We start from the raw sequence: 21,714 nt of genomic DNA, 5'->3' as shown, positions 1-21,714 counted from the left end.
ATTCATATTTTAAAAAAGATGCAGATTCTAAATTATGCAAATAAGTACAAGTACAGGTGGGTCTTACCTGAAGACGTAGAGTGGAGAATCTAACTTCTGGAGTGCAGGGCAGGTGTGAATGAGTGTGTCTGTTCGGAGCCTCATGCAGGGATATAAGTAACACAGGTAAGAGTGAAGGCACTTATAGCTCTGGACACGCCCACAATTAGAGAGCTGAATCTTTTTTTTTTTCACCAGGTCCCTCTGGCTCTTTTTCTTACCTACCTATGCAGCAAAACATGTGAAATTCAAATATAACTATTAAAATCTCCTCAAACTTCTTTCTTGCAGATCTTTCTCCTTGAGTGTGTTCTCATCTTCTTGCACCCTCCCCATCCTGGCGCTGTGGTTTGAACCTTTAGGGGGACCGCTGCTGTGACACAGAGGAAAACTAGATAGGTTTTCCAACAACGCACTGCCACAATAGTAAGAAAACACACAGCCTTTACCTCACACACATGCACGGGAACACACTTGCACAAAGGCACACAAATAGGGATGCATGCAATCAAAAAATAATAGTCTAGGCCTTGCCGAAACACAGCATAAGTGAACTAATCTAACTTAATATTACACGCACACACATAAATGTCAGTCTGGATCTTTCATTTGTGGCAGCAGGATGGAAGGCAGGGCACGCTCAGAAGATATTGTGGGTTTGGGTCCACAGTGTGTGTGTGCGTGTGTGAGTGGCTCATGGTGGGTAAATGTGGTAAAGGGCTGGCTCTGCTTCTCTTCTTCATCTTGAGGAGAGGAAGTCAGCTTAGCAACCATGCTCTCCAAACTCCAGCAGCTAAAGTCACTAAAGACAAGGCAGCTAAAATAGACATAAAGATGATTTGTTTTTTACAGCAGGGCAGTGTAGAGGCTGCAGTCACAGGTCACCAAGGTCTCAAACCAACATTTTAGACCCCTGACGACTGTTTTAAAAAGCCAAAGACTCTGAATGGTTTTCCCTTGCTCTGTTTTAGTGGCTCTCTGCTAGAAACTAGATTTAGGGTGAAAGAACAAATGTCTCACTTGCTGGAACAGTTATCCAGAAATTTGAAGGGGAGTTGTGTGTACGTGTGTAGGAGGGATAGTTACTCTTTTGAGGTTATGTGAATATTTTTGGTTCTTCAATGAGTCTTTCCATGTCTTCTCAGAGAGTTTGTGCTGTGTGGGGAACCACGGCTGTCATGGGTCTGTAGAGCCCACAAAAACAGTGTGACTGAATGTGTTATACTGAATGTGTTTCGTTTATAGCCATTATACTGTACATCACCTGATAAGTGTGCAGGAAAATGTACTCAAAAGGCCAAAGGAAATTTAAGCCATATAAACACACAAAAGTATAAGCTTACAAAATACTGAATTACCAAGAGTAAAAAAAACATTTTTGCTATATACGCTTTAATAGATATTTTTTGTGCATTATCATATTTAAGACTTAAGCTTATTTTACCAAATTTATACCAGAGTATTACCATAACAAATACTAGCTAAAGTTATCTAATAAATGTAGAAATGCAGAATACACACGCAGAACGTCAGAACATCTCATACCTCGACAATTAGCACTATGAAGTAATTGGCTGAGGAAACAACAGTATCTGACTCATGCCTTACTCAGCTCACTTCCTAAGAAGTATGACAAATCTGCTTTAAAATCATAAAAAAAAATACTCAACTGTTATAAAAATGTTACCGTATGAAACATTAAGAACAGAACAGCTCACTGCAGTGGAAAATAAACTTGACTTTAGAAAATAAGTTACTTGTAATGATTTAGCTTTCAAAAATGTACTGAACTCCAAACAAAAAAAAATACTATTAAGAAATTCAATTTAAAAAGGAATTGAATAGTCATCTACAGTAACAACATGAATACTGTGTCATTCTTTTGATTCTAGAGCAAATTTTCAAAGCATTTTAGGAACAGGTTACCATAACTAACGCAGGATGCTGGATGGCAGAGCTGCACATCCCCTCACACACAATCTTTAACACACACTTGCTAAGGAAAACACAATTATCATCTTATGGCCCCTCTACCCCAAACATTCCCAGTCCAGTTTTGTAAATGGAAAACAGAATGTGTGACATCAGCACTTAAACCCCCCACCTACACACACACACTCACACGCACACACACACATACATTGTCAAGCTGCACGGACGGCTGCAGTGTATGTTTCTTCAGATTCCATGCCAACCAGAGAAAGACTGTGGGAGAGACTAGAAATCAGAGCGGGTCACAGCACCTCATCAGGAAGGAGAGATGTGAATGAACTTTGTTCAATTGGAGACTCTCTTGTACAGTTAAAATGCACACACACATTACTCCAGTGTGACTCAGAGGGGTGACTGATGTTTGTATCGCTTACTGGCCCCATCGCTCTCGGCTGCCGTGGAAACCATGGCGTTTTGAATAACTATAATATCATTAATGTGTCCTCTTCCACTTCTGCTCTGTTATTTTAATCACAGTGTGTATGTATGTGGGTGTTGGTGTGTGTGCGCATGAAAATATATGATGTCGATAGTGTGTGTATGTGTGAGATCAAAGTGTGTAATTAGATTTGAGTATAAGATAAATTATGTCTGTGTGTAATTTCAGCCTCTATGACAATAGAAGGAAAAGATTAGGCAAAGTTTTCCTGTTTCTAAGATGGTGTTTTACTCCAGTTCACCCATTTTAGCCATTGTATAAAAGCACACGTGAAACATGGATACATACATGCAGGCCTACACACACACACACACACACACACACACACACACACACACACACACACACAGATAGAGCAATTGGCTAATTTAGATTGACAAGAGGAAAGTGGAGTTTCCACAAGCTGGTACTCCTTGAAGCTCAAGATGTACACTTACAGGAAACACACACACACACACACACACACACACACACACACACACACACACACACACACACACACACACACAGGAGAGTGGAAATATTAAGAAAGAGCCACCTTTGTCTACAACAATTACCAGAGTAAAGTCTTGGAATGTGTTCTTGTGAACTCCTGTGATAGTCCGCGTGCTGTGGAAAGATGTAACTGTACTTGCCTTTGCACGTTTTATGTTATAACTTTATAAACTGCTTTACTGATCTGCAGGAAAATAACATAGTTGGGTTAAGTGAAGCAATTACATTGATTTATACTAGTGAAAAGCAACAAAACAAATATGGTTATAAGCAAACTGTTGAGCAATACTTTATATTTGAGCAAGAATGAATTTAATACAAATGTGCATTAACAGAACAAGAGCAGAAAAATCATGCAATGGAAAGAAAAACCCTGATGATTTTAGCAACATAAAAAGAACGAATAGGCAATGAACACGTTACATGAACAAATTTCTAAAATTGGGTTCCGGAGAAATCGAAAACCCATATTTGGGCTCAGAAAAGAGCTTTAACCAAAGAATCCAGCAGTGAAGCTCCACAGTATTAGAATCAGTAAGACCCCTCCAGTCTCTTGAACTCTCAGGGGTCTCTAAAGAGCCAGGAGACAGGGAAGATGTGGCTGCAGAGAGAGAGAGAGAGAGAGAGAGAGAGACAGAGAGAGAGGAGAGAGAGAGAGAGAGAGAGAGAGAGAGAGAGAGAGAGAGAGAGAGAGAGAAAGAGAGAGAGAGAGAGAGGAACTTTAACAGACTATTATAGTCAGCAAACTACACATTAATGTAACTGTAAGCTCCTGGTCTCATTCTATATGGCTAATGCTGTATATCTCTGTTACCATAAAAATACACTGGCGAGATTGTTTGGCATGTTCATTCAACGTGGAGTTACCTTTGTCAGTCTTTGCCTAAGGACATCTACTGTTTCAGCTTGTCTTAACACACATTTCACAAAATTGTCATTTCTGTGCATATATTAGCTGGATTTCCCCAATGCATTTAAATCTTTGACAACTCTTTACCGCAGATCTGTACTAATGTGATTCTGCCTCTCCTGTGGGTGAAAAGAAGTCTACACATTAGATCTTCGTCATATCATCATCGGCACAGATCTGAGTCTTACTGCTGCTTTGTGCAAATCTTTTGTTATGTGAGCTTTTCAGCTTTTAGTAGTAGAAAGCAAGAGAAATGGGGTTTGCTGATGGTGTGACTGCTGTGAACACACTCAGGTTAAAGATGGAGCTACTTGCTGCCTTCTGTGCTGTCATACTAACCTGGCCAGTCGGGTCAGAATCCCTGATCTCACAGGTGCCCCAGGGACTGAATCTGGATTTTCTTCCTCCTCATCCTCCTCCTGCTCTACTTCTTGGTCCTGTATTGTCCCAGACTGCACTTTACCTGAACTCTCACTTCCTGTAACTGCACTGTCACCTGATTTCAGCTCATGAAACTCCATGGTCTCTTTCTGAGGAAGAGAAATATTAACAATTATAAAACAATAATAAAAATGTAATTAACAGGTTTGAGTTTTTCCAAACATTAATATAACCTTTAATGCCAGCGTGTGTAGCTAACAGGTTTACTACTTACAGTAGTATAACCCTATAACTTTTCTTCCAAGCAGTTTGCTGTGATTTGATTTAATAACTACAATTTCAGGTAGGTAGGACCACTAAATGCACATTGGACACACAGCGCCAAAGCCAGGAGTGGGACAACTATGGGAGTAAGAAGACACAAAGATGGTGTTAATGCAGGGGAGAGGAGAGAGGGGAGAGCGGAGGGGAGGAGCTCAGTGGATCAGAGGGTCCCCCCTGCTGGTCCCCCAGCAGTTTAAGTCTATAGCAGAGCTGGATCCGAGTCACTGAGCGGCTCTAACTATAAGCATTATCACAAAGAAGTGTTTTAAGCCTAATCTTAGAAGTAGAGAGGGTGTTTGCCTCCCATTCTACTGTTACAGTAGTCCAATCTAGAATTAACAAATACATAGACTAGTTTATCAGCATCACTTTGACACAAGATGGTCCTAATTTTAGCAAAACTCTACAGGTGAAAAAAGTCTGTTCTAGAAATGTGTTTTATGTGTGAAGCAAAAACCAACTCCAAGGATCCTCACAGTAGTACAGGAGGCCAAAGCTAGGCCATCTAAAGCAACTCAGTGGTTTAAGTGGCATTATATTGTAATAAATATTAGAGTATTTAGTATATTTCTTCTACTTAGGCAAAAGGAAAACACACTGGCTAACTAGCTATATGGACCAAGTCAATAGAAAATACATAAAACTCCTTTTTGGGTTTCTCATCTCGGGGTTTCACACTATGAGTTAGCTGAAAACAATAAAATCTCAGCTGGAGAAAGTGATTTCTTAGAGTTAACTAGAAAAGTTACAAATTCTAATTCACAAAATGAAGATGAGAGAGCCTGCGTATCTGTCTTATATTTCAAAAAGATGATGACAAATTTTAAGGGGTAAATCTGCCCACTATTATCATTGTTCGCTAGAATACATTTATACAAAATTCCCATTCTCCTTGTGAGCTTGTTTGTGCAAGAATAACATACTCTTAAAGATCATCACAATGTTCAAGTTAATCCTTTTAATGCTCTGAGGACTTGAATTGTCACTTCCGTCTCAGTGTTAAGAAAATAAATAACTCAATGGGCTGACATAATTAGTTTAAATCATTTTTTCCGCTTGAAACACATGTGGGGAAAAAAGCAAAGCAAGACAGGGAAGAAGTGGAAAAAAGCCAGAGTGGACAAGTGTGATAAAAAGGATCAGGTGAGATGAAGAGCCACGGTTGAGTTGGGAAATGGATGGAGGGTAATTTGGGGACTTTGTTGCTAATCAAACTGAAGCACATCACAAGAAATACATGGATTCTCTCACATACACAGTTGCACAGAAACTAGTACAATCTGTCTGAAGTAGTACTATTATTAACCTTAATCACACTTGTTATCCTACCTGTCTGCACTAATGTTAGCCTAGGGCTCCAATAAAGACAGAGATGCTACAAGTGTGTATGTGTGAGTGTGTGTGTGTTTATGTGTGGGTAAGAAAGGAAACAAAAGGGTGTTATACCACTGAAACTGGAAGATGAATTGTTGAATTTACGGTTGGCTGAAATGACTGACTTGACTGTTTGCAATTCAAAAGTGTGTTTTGAATAAATTGGTCCTGAAAGGTGATGTGATCTTCATCAAAGTCATGAAAATGAACAAACACAATATTTATAAGCTGATAACACAAAAAAAGTCATGATCTTTCATGTCTTTATTGAACACATCCTTTAAACACACAAAGTGATGTTGGAAAAAGTAATGGCAACACTGGGCTCATGATGTCACTAAACATCTAATGGAATCAGTTGATACCAACATTGTCACTATACAAGCAGGATCAGCTGGTCCCAGAAGACCCCAGAGGACCTACAATGAAGAATTTTTGATGTCCATGTAGTTAGAAGGAGTTACAGAGTAATGTTAAAGACGTTCGATGTTCACCAGTCCACGGATAGACATGTTGTCTAACTGTCTATAAATAAAGATGATTTGGTACTTTGGGCGCGTAGCAAAAATCACTCCAAAGGCAGAACACAGGTTGCTCAATGAGGTAAAAGAGAAGCCTAGAATAACAGCTTCAGACTGGATTTATTGGAGTTGGTTACTGTCGTTGTTCATAAGTCAAACATACGAAAACATGCAACAGCCACTGTATCCTTGACAGGACACCACAGAGGAAGCCATTGCTCTTCAAAAATTTAATTGCTGCATGACAAAAGTTTGCCAAAGCCCACCATGACTCTCATCAACACTTCTGGAAAAATGTGAGCTGGGTGACGCAGCAGGACAGTGAAACATCAAAGCAAATCTACTACAGAATGGCTTCAGAAATGCACGTCTTGAAGTTACCCAGTCAGAGCCCAGACCTCAACCCAATAAAGATGCTGTGGAAAAACCTTAAGAAAGTTGTCCACACCAGAAAGCCCTAAGAACATGACTGAGTTGAATCAGTTCTGTGAGGTTATTGCTGCCAAAGAGTTCAACAAGTTATTAAAACACTGTTGCCATTCATTTTTCCAACATCACATTGGATGTGTAATGGGTTTGTTCAATAAAAAGTGGATGATCATAATTGTTTTATTTGTCTGTGTTTTATCAGCTTAGAAATATTGGGTTTGTTGCTATTTGTAACTTTCGTGAAGATCAGACCACACTTTGTGACCAGTTCAGGCAGATAACCAGGACATTGGAAACTGTGCATTTTGTTTTTCTTGTGACTGTGAATGACTGGAGTAAGCGTATAAATGAATAACATCACCTTGTCAGCATGTCCTGGATCTTTTTTAGCCCCTGTCTCGGCAGGTGGACTGTCCATGTGCAGCCGGCTGAAAGTTGGACACAAACAAGTTTATTATATGATAACTTAATAACAAATAACACAATAACCAAATTTTAAACCGTGGTTTGTTTTTTTTCCAGCTTTTCTTAAAAATAATGTTTTGTGACACAAGTTCTACAGAGAAGTATGATGTGTATGAGAACTGTTTAAATAGAGGTTCTATATTTCTTAGAGGTTAACTAAGAATAGGGTTTTTGTATTCTTTTGAAGGTCCTGAAGATTTGTGCAGAACATACTCTAATACAATCATAACCATGAGTCTAATTAGAGATTTTTGTGTGGACTTGACTATCTTATTTCTGATCTAAGAAACTAAGTTTCTAACTAAGTTACTAAGCAGTGTGTTTTTTAACAATGGAGAATGTATGGCACGGACGAGTAAGCAAATTCAGGTTGCAGAAAAACGTACACTAAACATGAGCAGAGGATGAGCAGACGATTGCTGGTTTTAGTGTTCGTGTAGGGATGGTTGAACATACAACTAATATAGAAAATGACCAAATGATCTCTTTTTAACAGGTAGGGGAACTGTTAAACTCTTGTTCAGAATTGAGTATTTAAGGCCTGTTAACACCAGTACAGAGAATGTAAAGTTACATCAAGGCAGTGGAAGGCAGTGCTTTTCAGAATCATGACAGTTTAACATACTCACTTGAATCCTGTCTTTCATCCTTGAGAAATCAGTGAAATACTGTTTTCTTGCAAGAATCACATGCTTTTCTTTGAAAAATCCAGACTTTACACAATGGGGCATGGCAGTATAAAGATGATAGTCAATCCTTCTAAGAAAAAACCCAAAATGTCTAGGACCAAACACATCAATTGATCTTCAGCTTTAAAATTAAAAAGGCACATCAAGAGGCTCAAAGCCTGTGAGAAGGAGCTTCACAGATGAGCTAAATACTCAGCAGAGAAGGGGCCTAAATGCCAAAGCTTTAGGTCAAGAATCAGACAAGGATTTGTTGCTTTTTTTGTGGACACTGCGGTGAAAGTCGGTTTGAAGGAGGGAAGGTTAGTGAAAACCGTCAGCTCTACACGAGGCAGAAAATGCAGACATGTATGAGGTCATGACTGCTCCTACCCAGGCTGAGCAGCTGTCTCCTCAGGGCTCTACATGAGAGCCAGCAGAAGTAGAAAAAGCTGAGTAAGAGCAGGAGCAGCATGTGTACCAAGACTTCTCATCCAAATCACAGTGAAGAAGAACACTGATCCTGATCCAGGATCCCTCTCAGTCCATTTCTGTCCAGGACTCTTGCACTTTCCTCTACCTTTTCTCCTCTCTACAACCCTGCTACTTACAACTTACAAATGCACAAGAAAACTAATATTCTCATAACATGATACAACATAATTCTCATTTTGTTATAAAATTCCATCTAGATCTGTAACAATAAATTTAGTTAAACAGAAAAGTGCTGAGAACAAAAACAAAGTTGTTGCTTTTTGTCAGATCTACATCCACACATTATCTTTGAATCTCACTCTTTTCTCTTCAACACAAATGCACCATCTGTAGGGACACACACTCTCACACTGATGAATGGCGTCAGTGAAGAAGCAGTGGGGATGTGGGAAGCCACTAAGAATAGAAAGGGCACATACTGCTGAAAGCATGTATTTATATTTCAAAAGGATTGTATGTGTGATATACATGGTTATGAACGTGTGCCACTGTGTTTCTATGTGTAGCCTCGGTAAGGACATGTAATGTAATTCGGTGAAACTAATTCAGTGAGAATTGCTCAATGACGCTTGATTTCCTGTGAACTGGTTATGATCTTTGAGGCCTTGCTGTTTTCAGGATGTTTACACAGCTTGTGCAACTGAGTGTGTGATCCCTAAGTTTGAAAGGAGTTGATAACTGTGTTTAGATAAGTCCAATATAAACTTGTTGGAGGACAAAACCACATGAGTGTGTGTGTGTGTAGGTTCCTGGCAGTGTGCATTTTAAATAATAATTTTCGCCCCACTGATCTGACAGTCAGAGTGATTGAGGTGGCGCCCATTTGCTTCTTGTGTGTTTCATAACTTCAGCAATCACTGGTGCATGTGTGTATGAGTGAATCAGGATGGTTGTCATCCCTTATTGATTCTGTGAACATGAATGTTTATTTTTATCTCTGCGCCATTTGTATATGAACATGTATGAGGCTAGTGTGAACAAGCTTCCTCTAATTGCTCTCATTGTCTTTAACCCCATCTCCACCCTTACAACAATCCATCCACCCTGTAGTTCCTGATGAGGCTGCTGTCACAAAAACATAAATATGTCACAGTCACAAGATGGCTCTAATGATACAAACACAATCTTGAAGTTAGTGCTACTAAGACAGAGTGACAGAGCTGAAATGGAAACAATTACAAATTCTCTAACAGTACAAATCACATCACATAGAGTTGTTGGTATACTGTAGTGTGTATGAATGTGCAAGTATTAAATGCTTTGAAAATCACTGCAGAAATTGATTTAAAAAAGAACCGTGTGTCTGCTTTTGTAGTTTTTAATTTCAAAATGAAACAACAAAAAACTATATTGTTCTAAATAAGTCTTCCTCAGTTATACTTGTAACAGTGCCAGCACCGTCCCACCACACCAGAGATATAAAACAGTGTATACAGTTTGGCAAAATCTCTTAGGTTTTCATGTATTCATAGAGTTTCATAATGTCAACACAAAGTAACTCAAAACATTTATTTACAAAGATTTTTGAAAAATTATTTATTAAAATATTATAAATCAGTTAATGGCTTTGGTGGTAAATACACGTCACAAAGATGTGTTCACTATGAACATAACAGAATCCTCAGAACACCAGGGACTGGTGTACTGACTGTCCTGTGGGTTAGTACCAAGCACAGAGAGCCAGCATTTAGTTTTTATTTTCTTTGATGTGAAAATGATGTTAAATTTATTTTATGCTTTTATGCTATTATATGAATATCTCCTGCTTTTTGAGTTTGAGTTTCCCTGTGTATGAAAATTTAATATATATGAATAAAGTTGCCTTGTCCATTAGACAAATAACACAAATGAAATGTTTAATTTCAAATGTGACAAACACAGAGTAATCTGCAGAATTGAGCACTCACCCCACTGCAGACACTGTGCTTTCTGCATCCTCAGTTAAGTCCTTGAGTGTGTCGTCCTCTAGTGGTAAATCTCTCCTAAAGCGCTTTGACTGGGGCTCAGAGACACAGCAGTGGTTATGTGAGATCTCGTCCTCCTAGAAACCAAAACACAAACATATAATACTGGGGATAGAAACACTACATTTGTTCAGTACAATCTGAAAACTGTTATTTAAATCTGTGCATCTGCGCAACTAGAAATGCTGGTGACATACTCTGTGAGACAAAACCCTCGCTTTTTTTGCTTTTTCATGAGTAAGAGAACAAAAACAAAAAAACTCACTGGGCTCAACTTCTCCTCTGCTTGCTTTCCTGAAACAAGACAAATTCATGTGAGACATCAGTATGCTGTCCGAGAACCATAGTGTCTTTTGTTATCACAAAGACAATACCTGCTAACATCATTTATGTTTTGCAGGCTTGGATTTACACAGAATAACAAACTGAAGATTTACATATACATAACAAGCTAATTAGGACTCTATTGTACAGACAATTACATTAAACATTCTGTAATAGTTTTTTTTTCTTACCATTCCGTGAGTTTTTCTCCAGATAGAGGATAAGAATAAAAGGGTAGACTCTCAGCTTCTTCTCACCATGTTTGCACATCACCTTAGACACTCCCTCCCAGTGCTTTTTATCTGATAAATACTGTTAATAACATACAGACTGGCACAGGAGTTTTTTTTACTACAGCAGTATGCAATCAGCTGACCAGTGCTAGGATCAGTAATAGAAGTCCCTGTTCTATATTTTGCAGTATTTAAAGACAACTCGTGTAACAGCTACTGTACTAACAACTACAATGTTGAATATCAGTCATTGAACATCATTCCCTGCTTTGTCCTATTCAAGGACATTCTTCGTAGTCTGCTACACAAACAAAGGTGACATGTCACTGACAAACATATAATTCCAGCAATGGGACAAACTAATGAAGTAACTCTAAAGGAAACAGGGGAAGACGTTGACGTGGGTAGTAGAGAAGGGCTGAAGACTGTCCAGGTTACCGATAACAGTTCTGATAATGTTCTGAAAACAAAGAGAGAAAATAAAGTGTGAGAATAAGCAATAAGAGAAACTACAGCTCCAAAAAGTGTTAATTACAGTGAAAACACAACAAATGTGAATGCTGGGAAACAACATTCAAAATTACCTCCAGTTCCTGACTGAAGCTTCCCTCCATTTTCTCATTTCCACTGATGAAATATACATTAATGTACACGTTATAACATTTTTATTACACATTTGTACCTTTGCAGCACCTATAGCGCTTTTCAAATGCTGTAGAACTGATTCCATTGTAAAGCACTGTATTAATCAGTATCTGCATTTTGGCGATTCAGCACATATGGATTAAAAGGCTTTGACTATTGAACTCAAATGGGAACGATGGATGCTGCTAATCCTCTAGTGTCAAATACATTAAAAAGAGCTTTCTTTAGTCACCAGGAAAAAAAATTCTCTAAGGCATTCCAGGATCAGTCAGCAACTCTTATCCCTGAACAAAAGCAGACAGATCCTGCACGTCTTAGATCCTTGTTTTTTTGTTGTTTTTTTTTGCTGATGAAATGAAATGACAAGACGAACTACGGTAACACACATTAGATCAAGGCACAGTAGCCATTATAGGTGTAGAGTTAGGGGTTAAAAGGGAGGAGAAAAGATCAGTGTTTCCTTTCCTGCTTGAAGCTCACTTATCTCACAAGCTGCTTTTTAGACTGAATAACATTTAATATTGAATATTGAGGACAAAATGGATTTAGTAGTGGAATGATTGTTCTGTATATGTAATAGATTATAGGCATATGATCTTTTGCTGCTTTGAAGAAAAAAAATGTAAACAAGAGAAGAACATTTGTCACATCTTTAGTTGCGTAATCTAGAGCCTACACTGTTTCAAACTGGTCTCAAATTATTTAAAATTTTAGCCTTGAACTGTAGATGTGTCAAGCTTGGTCCCAGGTAAAAAGTGAACCATTCAAATGATTTTATTTCTTGTTATGAATTAAAATAAAGAAAGCTCAAGCTATAGACAGCTTTCAGCTATCCCTTTAGGGTTCCCACAGCAGAACGTGTTCTGAACATTGATTTGGCAGGAGTTTTCACGCTGGATGCCCTTCCTGCTGCAACCCTCCCATTTTTATCCAGGACCTGGACTGGGACCAGGGTGTCCCTTGGTGGCTGGGTGGAGCCACACCTGATGGGGTGGGATTTGAACCCATGGCCCTTTGCATCCCAACCTAATGCTCTATCACTGAGCCACTTTGTGCTCTTTGTCTTACAATTAGCCCAAACTTGACATTGGTGTCTTGGGATTGGTCAGTGGTCTTGCTGTGGTAGTATAGCTACTACTTGGGCTCCATAAACAATGGAAAGATGAAGATATAATAAACTATGCCTGTCTTGCCTGTAGCTGCTGCCTCCCCTGATCTTGAACTTGTAGATGAGATTACCAGCTCTGATGAATCGAGTTTCAGGGAAAGGGAAGGAGAAGGCCTCTAGTGGCATGACTGACCTAAAACTGAGTGGCCAACAAAAGAAAATAAACAATCACTTCATGCAGTTGTAGTGACTGGTTCAGAAAGTAGTAATATGCAATAGATGAGATTATAGATTAGAAAAATGCTGGATCATTTTGGGTAGCTAACAAGAAAAACAACTGAAATTGTTGAATCTCTCTTTACTGCTGTAAGAAGGACATACAACGTTTTGAATGAAAATACTCTCTCCCTCTCGTTTTCGCTCTGAAAATTACCGTAACGTTTACAGAAAGCGGCGATCATACATTGGTATGTAGCTCATTAGGTTAACTTCGCCGTCGGAGCAGCAGAACGTCAACAGTTAAATCCGTGTTTGTCAATCAAAAGACGACTGGCCTCTATGCTCCTTGGACAAGGCGCAATCCCGCCTTCTGGAAGATTGAGCTGCGCTGATTAGCTACCTCTTCTTCCAATCAGAGAAGACAGAGCAGGTGTCACTATGGTGACGGCGAAAACGGCCCAAAGTCACATGACGGTCAGCTGACCACGTGTAACGCAAACCAGAAGTAAATGTTTAATGTTACAATATAGCTTAAGTTACTTGCTGTTTTTTTTTAATTCAATCCAGTTTTGTTTCATTTATGTGTATGATCACGTGAAAGGACATAAAAGGTGAGAGGAATGTTTAGACATTTATCTTTAACGGCTGCATAATTGTTTTATCGCGTTAACACTGTTTTCTAATGGAGCTCTGACGTTCCAGTTCACACTTGTCACAATCCAAAGTTCTCTGCATCCTTATTGTCATATTGGAAACTGTATTGTGACATGTAATTTGTAAGAGAAATAACATTTTCATACTGCATTGTCACGTTTCAACATAATTGTACTATACTCATAAAGGTAATACGGATACATTTTGTTCTTGCAGCGCTGAAACTGCAATATTGTACTCACATTGTGACGTAATAATGTCTTAAAACTTCACTATTCTAATAATTGTTGTACATAGCCACATATATTTGTGTTAGCTTTCCAACATCATCACTTTAGTTGTTTGGCTTGGTTCATTTGCAAACATTCCATTTTCTAAACTGGGTTATGTGAAACCTGCAGGTATCAGTATAACCTGTTCACTCGACCTCAATAGTACTCGCCCCAGTACTACCATATACATTTAAATGAATTTTGTTCTCCAAAAAAATCTCCCATTTATGTCTGACTCATCTCTCTCTCTCTTTTATTGATCCAACCCCAGTAAAAAGAAAGTAAATCCATTTTAGACAAGATGGCCTCCTCGTCCTCCCCCTCTTCTGTTGTTCTGAGTACGGGGGTTCAAATGCCTGTTCTGGGTTTGGGGACTTACAAGTTGTGGGGTCCTGAGGAGGTCTACTGGGCTGTGGATGCTGCCCTGGCTGCTGGTTACCGGGCATTTGACAGTGCAGCTGTCTATCGGAATGAAGCTGACTTGGGCCGAGCACTTAAGGAGCTCCTGCCCAAATACGGCTTGACAAGAGAGGATGTTTTCATAACCAGGTGATGCATATACCTGCTAAAAGAGCTTATCGTGTCAATAGATCAGTCTCACTCGGGCATTATATTTGATACAGAAAATGGCAAACTTTTTCTAAACTTTAATTTACTCAAAATGCTTTGTTTATGCTATTCTTGTAGCTGAGTAAAACAATGAATGCCTCTGTTAGCTTAGTCCTACTCACAACAAATGCTTCTTTCTCAGAGATACAGCAGGGAGGTTTGACCTTTACAGTCACAGTACATTTGGAAATCATTCTTTTAACAGTCATCCTTCTCACCTTCTTTATACAGTAAGCTGGGCCCCAAAGATCATGGTGGTAAGGCGATGGAAGGAGCCCTCCACAGCCTGTCTCAGCTGGATTTGGGTTACATTGATCTCTACCTGATCCACTGGCCTGGCACACAGGGCCTGGCGGTGGATGACAAACGCAACCCAGGTGATTTTTCAAACTGTTCTTAATGTTTAGCAGAGTTTTTTCTTCATTTACCAAAATTTCAGTGGAAACATCTCTACAGTTCATAACATATTTTTAAGCATTTCAGTTACCTTTTTGTTTTGTAATACCTGTGTTTATAATGTTTTGATAAATAAATATTACAGAATTATAAGATGAAATTCAAGGTACCTCCCCACATTCCTCCTGTAGTTGTGCTCAAGTATCAGTGAGGATGAGGCCCTAATTAATATATGAATGCAGGCAACCGAGCACAGAGTTGGGCAACCCTGGAAGAATTGAATGCTCAGGGAAAGTTGAGGGCCATAGGAGTGTCCAACTACACACCGGCACACATGAAAGAACTGATACAAAGCTGCAAAGTCCTTCCTGCTGTGCTGCAGGTATAATATAAAAAAAGTGAATTCATAGAAACAAACATTTATATAATTGTACACAAATGCAAAAAAAAAAAAAGGTTTTGTGTTCTTCTGTTTTTTAAAAAAATGGTGCAGAGGGTGTGTATTTGTTACTGTTCAGGTAGAGTTTCACCCACGGCTGTGCCAGACAGAGCTGAGGAGTGTTTGTGACGAATATGGAGTGTGTTTCCAAGCCTACTCATCCTTAGGGAAAGGAGAGCTGGTCACTGACCCACTGGTTATGGAGATAGCAAAGAACAATGAACGTACACCTGCACAGGTAATCACACCTGCAAAGTCTTTTTGGAACAGTTTCACATTCCCAGTGAATATATAGCATGTTTAGCACAAACAATTGGAACACCTGTCGGCCTTTTGTTCTCCTCCAGGTCCTGTTGCGCTGGGCAGTGCAGCAGGGTGTCCCAGTGCTGCCCAAGTCATCAAATCCAGACAGAATAAAGGAGAATGCCAGGCTTTTTGACTTCACACTGAACAAAACAGACATGAACAGATTATCAGCTTTGGACTGTGGGCAAAAGTACTGCTGGGATCCATCGGAGGTGGTTTGATAAGACACTAGTCTTAACGGTAGTTTTACTGCTCCTATCCTTTAGTCCAGACTGGCAGTAATGTGGTGCACCTCAGCAGACAAGTGGGAAATTGCTGAAACACTTTCAATTAAGATTTTCAATATAATAGATAAATTAGAGTTCCGGTAACATTTTTAATAATTACCGATAAGCTTCCGACTTTTTTGTGTTCCAAATATATCATTACATATAGGTTTGTAGCTTAATGACCAGACAAAGCTAGCCAAAAAAAAACCCGCAATTTTTGTTAGTTGTCAGACATAAACAAGCTACCACTTTGAAACGATTTTCTTTATTGTTGACTCATATTGCTGTCATAATATGAAGAAGTGTTTAGCTTATATGCTTTTGGTTTCCAATTTGAAGTTGCTACAAATAACCACACATTTACAAAAGACTCAAAAGCTTTTGACAGTGTCTTTTGTACAGAACAATTTTAATGATTGTTTTGCGTATCAGTTACCTGTCAGTTATTTTTCTTGATTAATTGTATGTAATAAAAAATAAAAATACGAGTGAAAATGGCATTCACGAATTCCGCACGGTCTGACATGCTTAAAATTTTAATTTCACATTCTCTATATACAATATATCAAATGTATTATAACAAAAAAAAAGAAATCCGTCTGAAAAGCTGGATCCAGAAAATATTTGTCGTTTTACAATAAAAGAATATCCAATCTAAACAATTATTTATCAAAACAGCTGCTGATTCATTTCCTATCAATCAATTATTTGATTAGAGTTACTCAAGAAACCATCCTTTAAGTTATTTATTCAGAACAGCATATATACCATAAGTTTCACAGCTGTAGAGAAAATACATTTACAAAAGTCAATAAAAAAAATTAAAAGACCCCCCTCCCAAAAACAAAAGGACATATAAAAAAAATCCAAATTTCTCCATACATATCTCCAGATTCAAGTAGCAAGGATGGATGTAAAACCCCAGGTTTTTCCTCTGCAGTGTGTTCCTGATCACAAATGTTTAATAATCGAAAGCATGAAAGATCTCGACTACTACTTTTTTCTTGCAGTTATCACAGTGAACACACCTCCACATTACTGTGCTTCTATTTGATTTGTTTTTTTGTTCTTTTTTTTGCACATAATATGCGACAGCAAGCTGTAGAGTTTAAGGCGGTTGGTTATTGGGTAAAGAGAGAAGGCTGGCTTCGTGGTGTTACACAGATTAAAGCATGTTCAAGGCAGTTAATAATAAAATTCTATTTTCAAAATCCAGTTTAAATGTTTTTTTAACTGTACTACTTGTGTTAGAGTATGTGTATGTCTTTGAAGAGTGACATTAAAATGCAAACCACTACTTACCCTGTTAATATCTGATATATTAAATACATATATAACATCCATTTTTGAGCAGTTTGTAATTTAAATTTAACCACATAGTCTAACTGTATTAGATGTGTTGGGAGCTTTGATACGAATTCATATTAAACCAATAACAAAATATTTTCGGTTCATCTTAGACAATAATATATGAAGCATATGTTGCCAAACCCAGGTATACATGGATGAGAAAAATGTGGCATCATTCAGTTGCTCTGAAATTTTTTGCAAGTTTAAAAAGTGAGGAGCAAAGATTAAAGACTATACAGTCAAATCAGCCAGTACACCCGAGCACTTTACACCTCAAGCCCACAAGTCAAAAGGAAGAGAATAAGACACAAGTAGAACTAACCTATCACCATTTTCAATAATCACACATTGATTTAAAAAAAGAAACAACTTAATCATGTTTAACACACCGAGTAGAGATGCTGATCTTAGTTTAAAATAATCAACAAGAACAATGCTAATGTCCACATATTGTGTATAGTATGTGCCAAATACACACATATAAACACAAATAGCAAATCGAGTGTCAGAGCAGTACTCCTTACCTGAGGCTTGATAGAGTAAGATCCAATTCTATTCACACCCCAATGCAGATAAAACAAGCGAAGAAAAAAAAAACAAACAAAAAAAACACTAACAATCAAAAAACAAACAAAAAAAGAACCCAACAGGACTGTAAATGGATTTCCTTTAGAATCTCTAAATGTAATTTAGAAAACTCAGTTGGGTTCCATTTTTGTAGTTTTTGCATACATTTAATCCATGTTCTCTATGCAAGGGGTACAGAGTAAAAGGTGCCAGAAACTAGCATGCTGTCTCTGATTGCAGCAGCTAATCCATCTCCACATGTTTAAATACCCACATAACATCTATCACAACATCCACAGATTGTACACTGCCTATTGCGGGTTGGCCAGACTTATTCAATAACATGGTTACATTGTAAAATAGGAACTTTCATAATATAATTCTGGCTCAACCAGGTTGCTTATAATCCTCACCCCTACCATTTGATAAAATATTGACAAACTATTTACACATAAAAATTCAGAAAGTGTGTTATTTTTGCTCACCCAAGGATTTAAAGTGATAAGATTTATATTGGATTGTGCTTTTTATATGTTTAATTTCATTTTCTACAGACATAATCTAACCCTGAAGTTTAAAAAAATGTATTAATTCTGCATCATTATAGATTGTCCTTGTACACGATTGTTTAACTATTGATAAAATTGACACAAGCAGTTTATGATAGTTCAGTACAGTGGTTTGATGGTACTGGCTCACAAGTAGTAGAACAGGAAGCTGAATAAAGCCCTAAGTTGAATACTTGAGATTCGGGAGATTTGTGGCTGATTTCTCCGGACACTGCCCGGAGTTGACTTATGAAAGAGGCTACATTGACGTGTGATTTCCCCAAGCAAATGAAAGGAAGGAAGGAAATTCAAACAGCATTCAAGTTGATCTGAAATAGCTGGGTTTCTTGACTAGAGTCCACGTATCTCTCCATTTACAGAATAATGCATAGTGTTGACGTGAGAGAGAACTTGAATGGTAAGCAGCTATTAACTTAGAGTTCTACTGTGTTCTAAACGCCCTTATTATAATAATAATAATAATAATAATAATAATAATAATAATAATTATTATTATTATTATTATTATATTATTTATAATTTGTTTAAAATGCTAATCTCTCCTGTCTTGGCTAATCCTTCACTCCTCTTTTTATGGGGTGCAGATAGCGTCCTGTCCTCGTGCTTGGCGCGCTTCTTACCAATTTGTAGTGGGCTGCCAAACAACGCTGCTCACATCACGACCAACACAAATACAAAGGTATATAAACGTAGTTATTGTGTAAAAATGACTTGGACTTGAGTGCTAGTTTTGTCCCACTAGCCACATCTTTGTGTATGTGGATGTTTCTTGTAGATGAACTTTTCCTGTGTTACTGCTCAGAGCACTTCTCAGTGTTTCCCCTTAGTTGTTTTTGCCCACTCCCTCCCAATAACCTCCCAAACCTATTACTGTCACCCATTTGGACCTCTCCTCTATCAGAGCCTACTCGTTGCGGTTTGTGCGGCTTTCGTGGTGGATGTTCTCGCCTTCTGTCTCCTGGTGACTAAAGAGGTAGCTCCACCAGCTTTTAGAGTGGTGCATCTGTCTGGCCGTCCCAGCGCTCTTCACCTTCCTCATCTCCTGCAAAAACAAACAAACAAACAAACAAAAAAAACACATAATGTAAGCAAAATGCAAATGTTTGTTTAATTGCCTAATTCTTGGGAACATTTTACATCATCATATTCTAACATAACATGATTATTTTCCTTTACTCAAAACACCCCAAAAATCCCTTATCACCATTCAAATCATATCCTCTATCCCTCTCCCCCCCCTCTTAACCATGTTGTATAAACATGTAGGGCTTGATCTTCCTTTTAACCCTTGTAAACTGTTCTGAACCATAATTCTCACCCCTTTGTCTAGAAGGCTGTCAAATTCATCACTCATCCTTCTGAGCTGCTGCCCGTATTTCTTGGCAGCCCACAGGGCAGGGGGAGCGGACTTGGACCGTCCACGAAATGGAGCTCCATCTGTGGGTGTACCAGCCTCCTCATCCCCCTTGGCCTGGAGCTCCTCATCTCTGGAGACAGTGAAAGCGTTGGACTCTGAGTTCAACCTGATTCGACCAGGCACTGGGAGAGAGACGGTTAGAGAATTGTTATTCTTCATATTGCTTCATAGGAGCAATATTATATCATCATGGGGCAACAAGAACATTAAGCAGGAATAGAGTAAATTTATATATCACTAAAATCATTAGCTTCTTTAATTATAGCTATTCTAGACGCATAAAAGATTACTTTTTTTCCTACAAAAACTAGCATGAGATTTATGTCTGTCGATCTGACAGAACGGCATTTCCAGTTAAAATACTTGGGTATCTTGAATGAAATAGTAATGTTAAGGATTTACCATCAACAACTGAAACAGTAATAGAACAAACCTTCTGTGGTGTCTTCCTGTCTGAAAGTGTTTTCTGTATTCACCCACATCTTATGCAATAGGGCTGCTATAAGTTTTAGCAACTCAAAGTACAACCTACCATGGCATCCTTTGTGGCACTGCTGCCAAACTTTCTGTGAAGAGTTTTTTTTATTTTTGAACCATCACTAGTGCTGCCTGGTTCCTGTAATGTTTTGTGGTTTCCTACCTGCCTTTCGGAGCTCAGGTAAAGTAAGGTTGTGGCATTGAGGAACATGCTGTTCTTGCCCAGTTGATGGATGGTTGTCTTCTCTTTCCTCTACTTCCTCCGATGGCTCTGAGTCACTGTCTGAAATGGTGAATTTTGCAGCCATCGCGACATCTGTTGAATTAAGATTCAAGAGAGATTAGAAACGAGTACAGTAAAAATCCAAAATGACTGTGCTTACAGTCAAGCAAATGCCCATACTTGGATGCACATATTACAAAAGTCAGTGTGAGCGTTGCCCTCCACTTAATATGTCTGGAAAAATGACAAAAACAAAAATAAGGTATGCTGTCCCTACAAATAATGACCAAGTGTGAATATGGCAGCTGTGCAATTTACTATCAAACAGCACAATAGCTAATTTTCCAATGATAATAAAACAGCATCATCCATTGTATGGGTGATGCTGCGCGTATCTAACACACCCAGCAAGCGACCTAATTCACTTTGCTCTCCCTGATGTTGCTAGTCCAAAGGTAACTTATTCACAGTGTAACTATCCGCCAGGAAGTCGACTTGTTTTGACAACACAGACCCGTATTTAATAACATTAACAATTTCTTTCTACACTGTTACTAAACAAACCAAAGCACCTTATCCTCTGGCCAAAACACGGAGTAGGCTTTTTTGTTGTTGTTGACTGAAGAGGACAAAAGAAACTTCCTACAGGGCGGAAGCTCCTGTGGGGTTCTATTAACGCAAGTTTTTTTTTAAGAACCCGGCTGGGAAATTGGTTTCCTTACCCGAAGTCTTTACAGTGTGTGGACGAAAGCAGCGAGTATGTCTTTGGTTCACCTCACGCGGCAGCCGCGGTTGTTAATGTCGGTGTCTTAGCTTTTTAGTGTAGCATACAGTTCAGCTCCGCGCTCACCCAATCGTCGCGCGTCACTGCACCGCCGCTGCGCGCTGACGTCACTGTTGCGAGCTAGGACTGGGCTGGGGCCTTGTTTTTCCCTAACCATCTTACCGTAGTAAAACATGCATAGGCGCAACGGGATTTATTACAGAACAAGGGTGTCGAGAAGTGTGTGGTATTTAGTACCCTGTCAAATTCTTTACTTTACGTGAAAATTCTTTGAACGTTCTCAGTGACACAGGTTTGGTGATCTGGAGGTCGAGTCAATTCAACTGGACTTATTTCTTTTTGGTTGGAAATTTTTTGCTA

The 21,714-nt window shown here is 38.7% G+C and overlaps 3 protein-coding genes across 4 annotated transcripts; 1 reads left to right on the top strand and 2 right to left on the bottom strand.

Annotated features, from left to right (window-relative positions):
- Positions 1-4,204: 4,204 nt before the first annotated feature.
- On the bottom strand, positions 4,205-13,331 carry LOC137137157 (uncharacterized). Its single transcript, XM_067523093.1, has 8 exons — positions 12,889-13,331; positions 11,635-11,677; positions 11,435-11,510; positions 11,009-11,119; positions 10,759-10,787; positions 10,437-10,570; positions 7,266-7,332; positions 4,205-4,405 (listed from the first exon to the last, which is right to left on the bottom strand). The coding sequence occupies exons 1-8, from the start codon at positions 12,987-12,989 to the stop codon at positions 4,205-4,207; spliced, it is 762 nt and encodes a 253-aa protein (XP_067379194.1). The 5' UTR covers positions 12,990-13,331.
- Positions 13,332-13,497: 166 nt separating this feature from the next.
- On the top strand, positions 13,498-16,320 carry zgc:101765 (uncharacterized protein LOC450036 homolog). Of its 2 annotated transcripts, XM_067524240.1 has the most exons (6): positions 13,498-13,633; positions 14,220-14,497; positions 14,789-14,934; positions 15,196-15,335; positions 15,472-15,630; positions 15,740-16,320. In XM_067524240.1, exons 2-6 carry the CDS (start codon positions 14,250-14,252, stop codon positions 15,917-15,919), a joined length of 873 nt encoding a protein of 290 aa, XP_067380341.1. In that variant the 5' UTR covers positions 13,498-13,633; positions 14,220-14,249; the 3' UTR covers positions 15,920-16,320. The 2 variants fall into 2 exon arrangements, with proteins under 2 accessions (XP_067380341.1, XP_067380342.1); XM_067524241.1 differs by lacking the exon at positions 15,196-15,335 and having other exon boundaries at positions 15,476-15,630.
- Positions 16,321-16,698: 378 nt separating this feature from the next.
- Positions 16,699-21,453, bottom strand: badb (BCL2 associated agonist of cell death b). The gene is made up of 4 exons (XM_067524242.1): positions 21,293-21,453; positions 20,511-20,663; positions 19,772-19,992; positions 16,699-19,495 (listed from the first exon to the last, which is right to left on the bottom strand). The coding sequence occupies exons 2-4, from the start codon at positions 20,653-20,655 to the stop codon at positions 19,358-19,360; spliced, it is 504 nt and encodes a 167-aa protein (XP_067380343.1). The 5' UTR covers positions 20,656-20,663; positions 21,293-21,453; the 3' UTR covers positions 16,699-19,357.
- Between the last annotated feature and the right edge of the window lie 261 nt (positions 21,454-21,714).

The sequence above is a fragment of the Channa argus genome, chromosome 12 (assembly GCF_033026475.1).
Source record: "Channa argus isolate prfri chromosome 12, Channa argus male v1.0, whole genome shotgun sequence".
Classification (NCBI taxonomy): domain Eukaryota; kingdom Metazoa; phylum Chordata; class Actinopteri; order Anabantiformes; family Channidae; genus Channa; species Channa argus.
The sequence above is the reverse complement of the archived record's forward strand: the minus strand, read 5'-3'. Positions and strand labels throughout refer to the sequence as shown.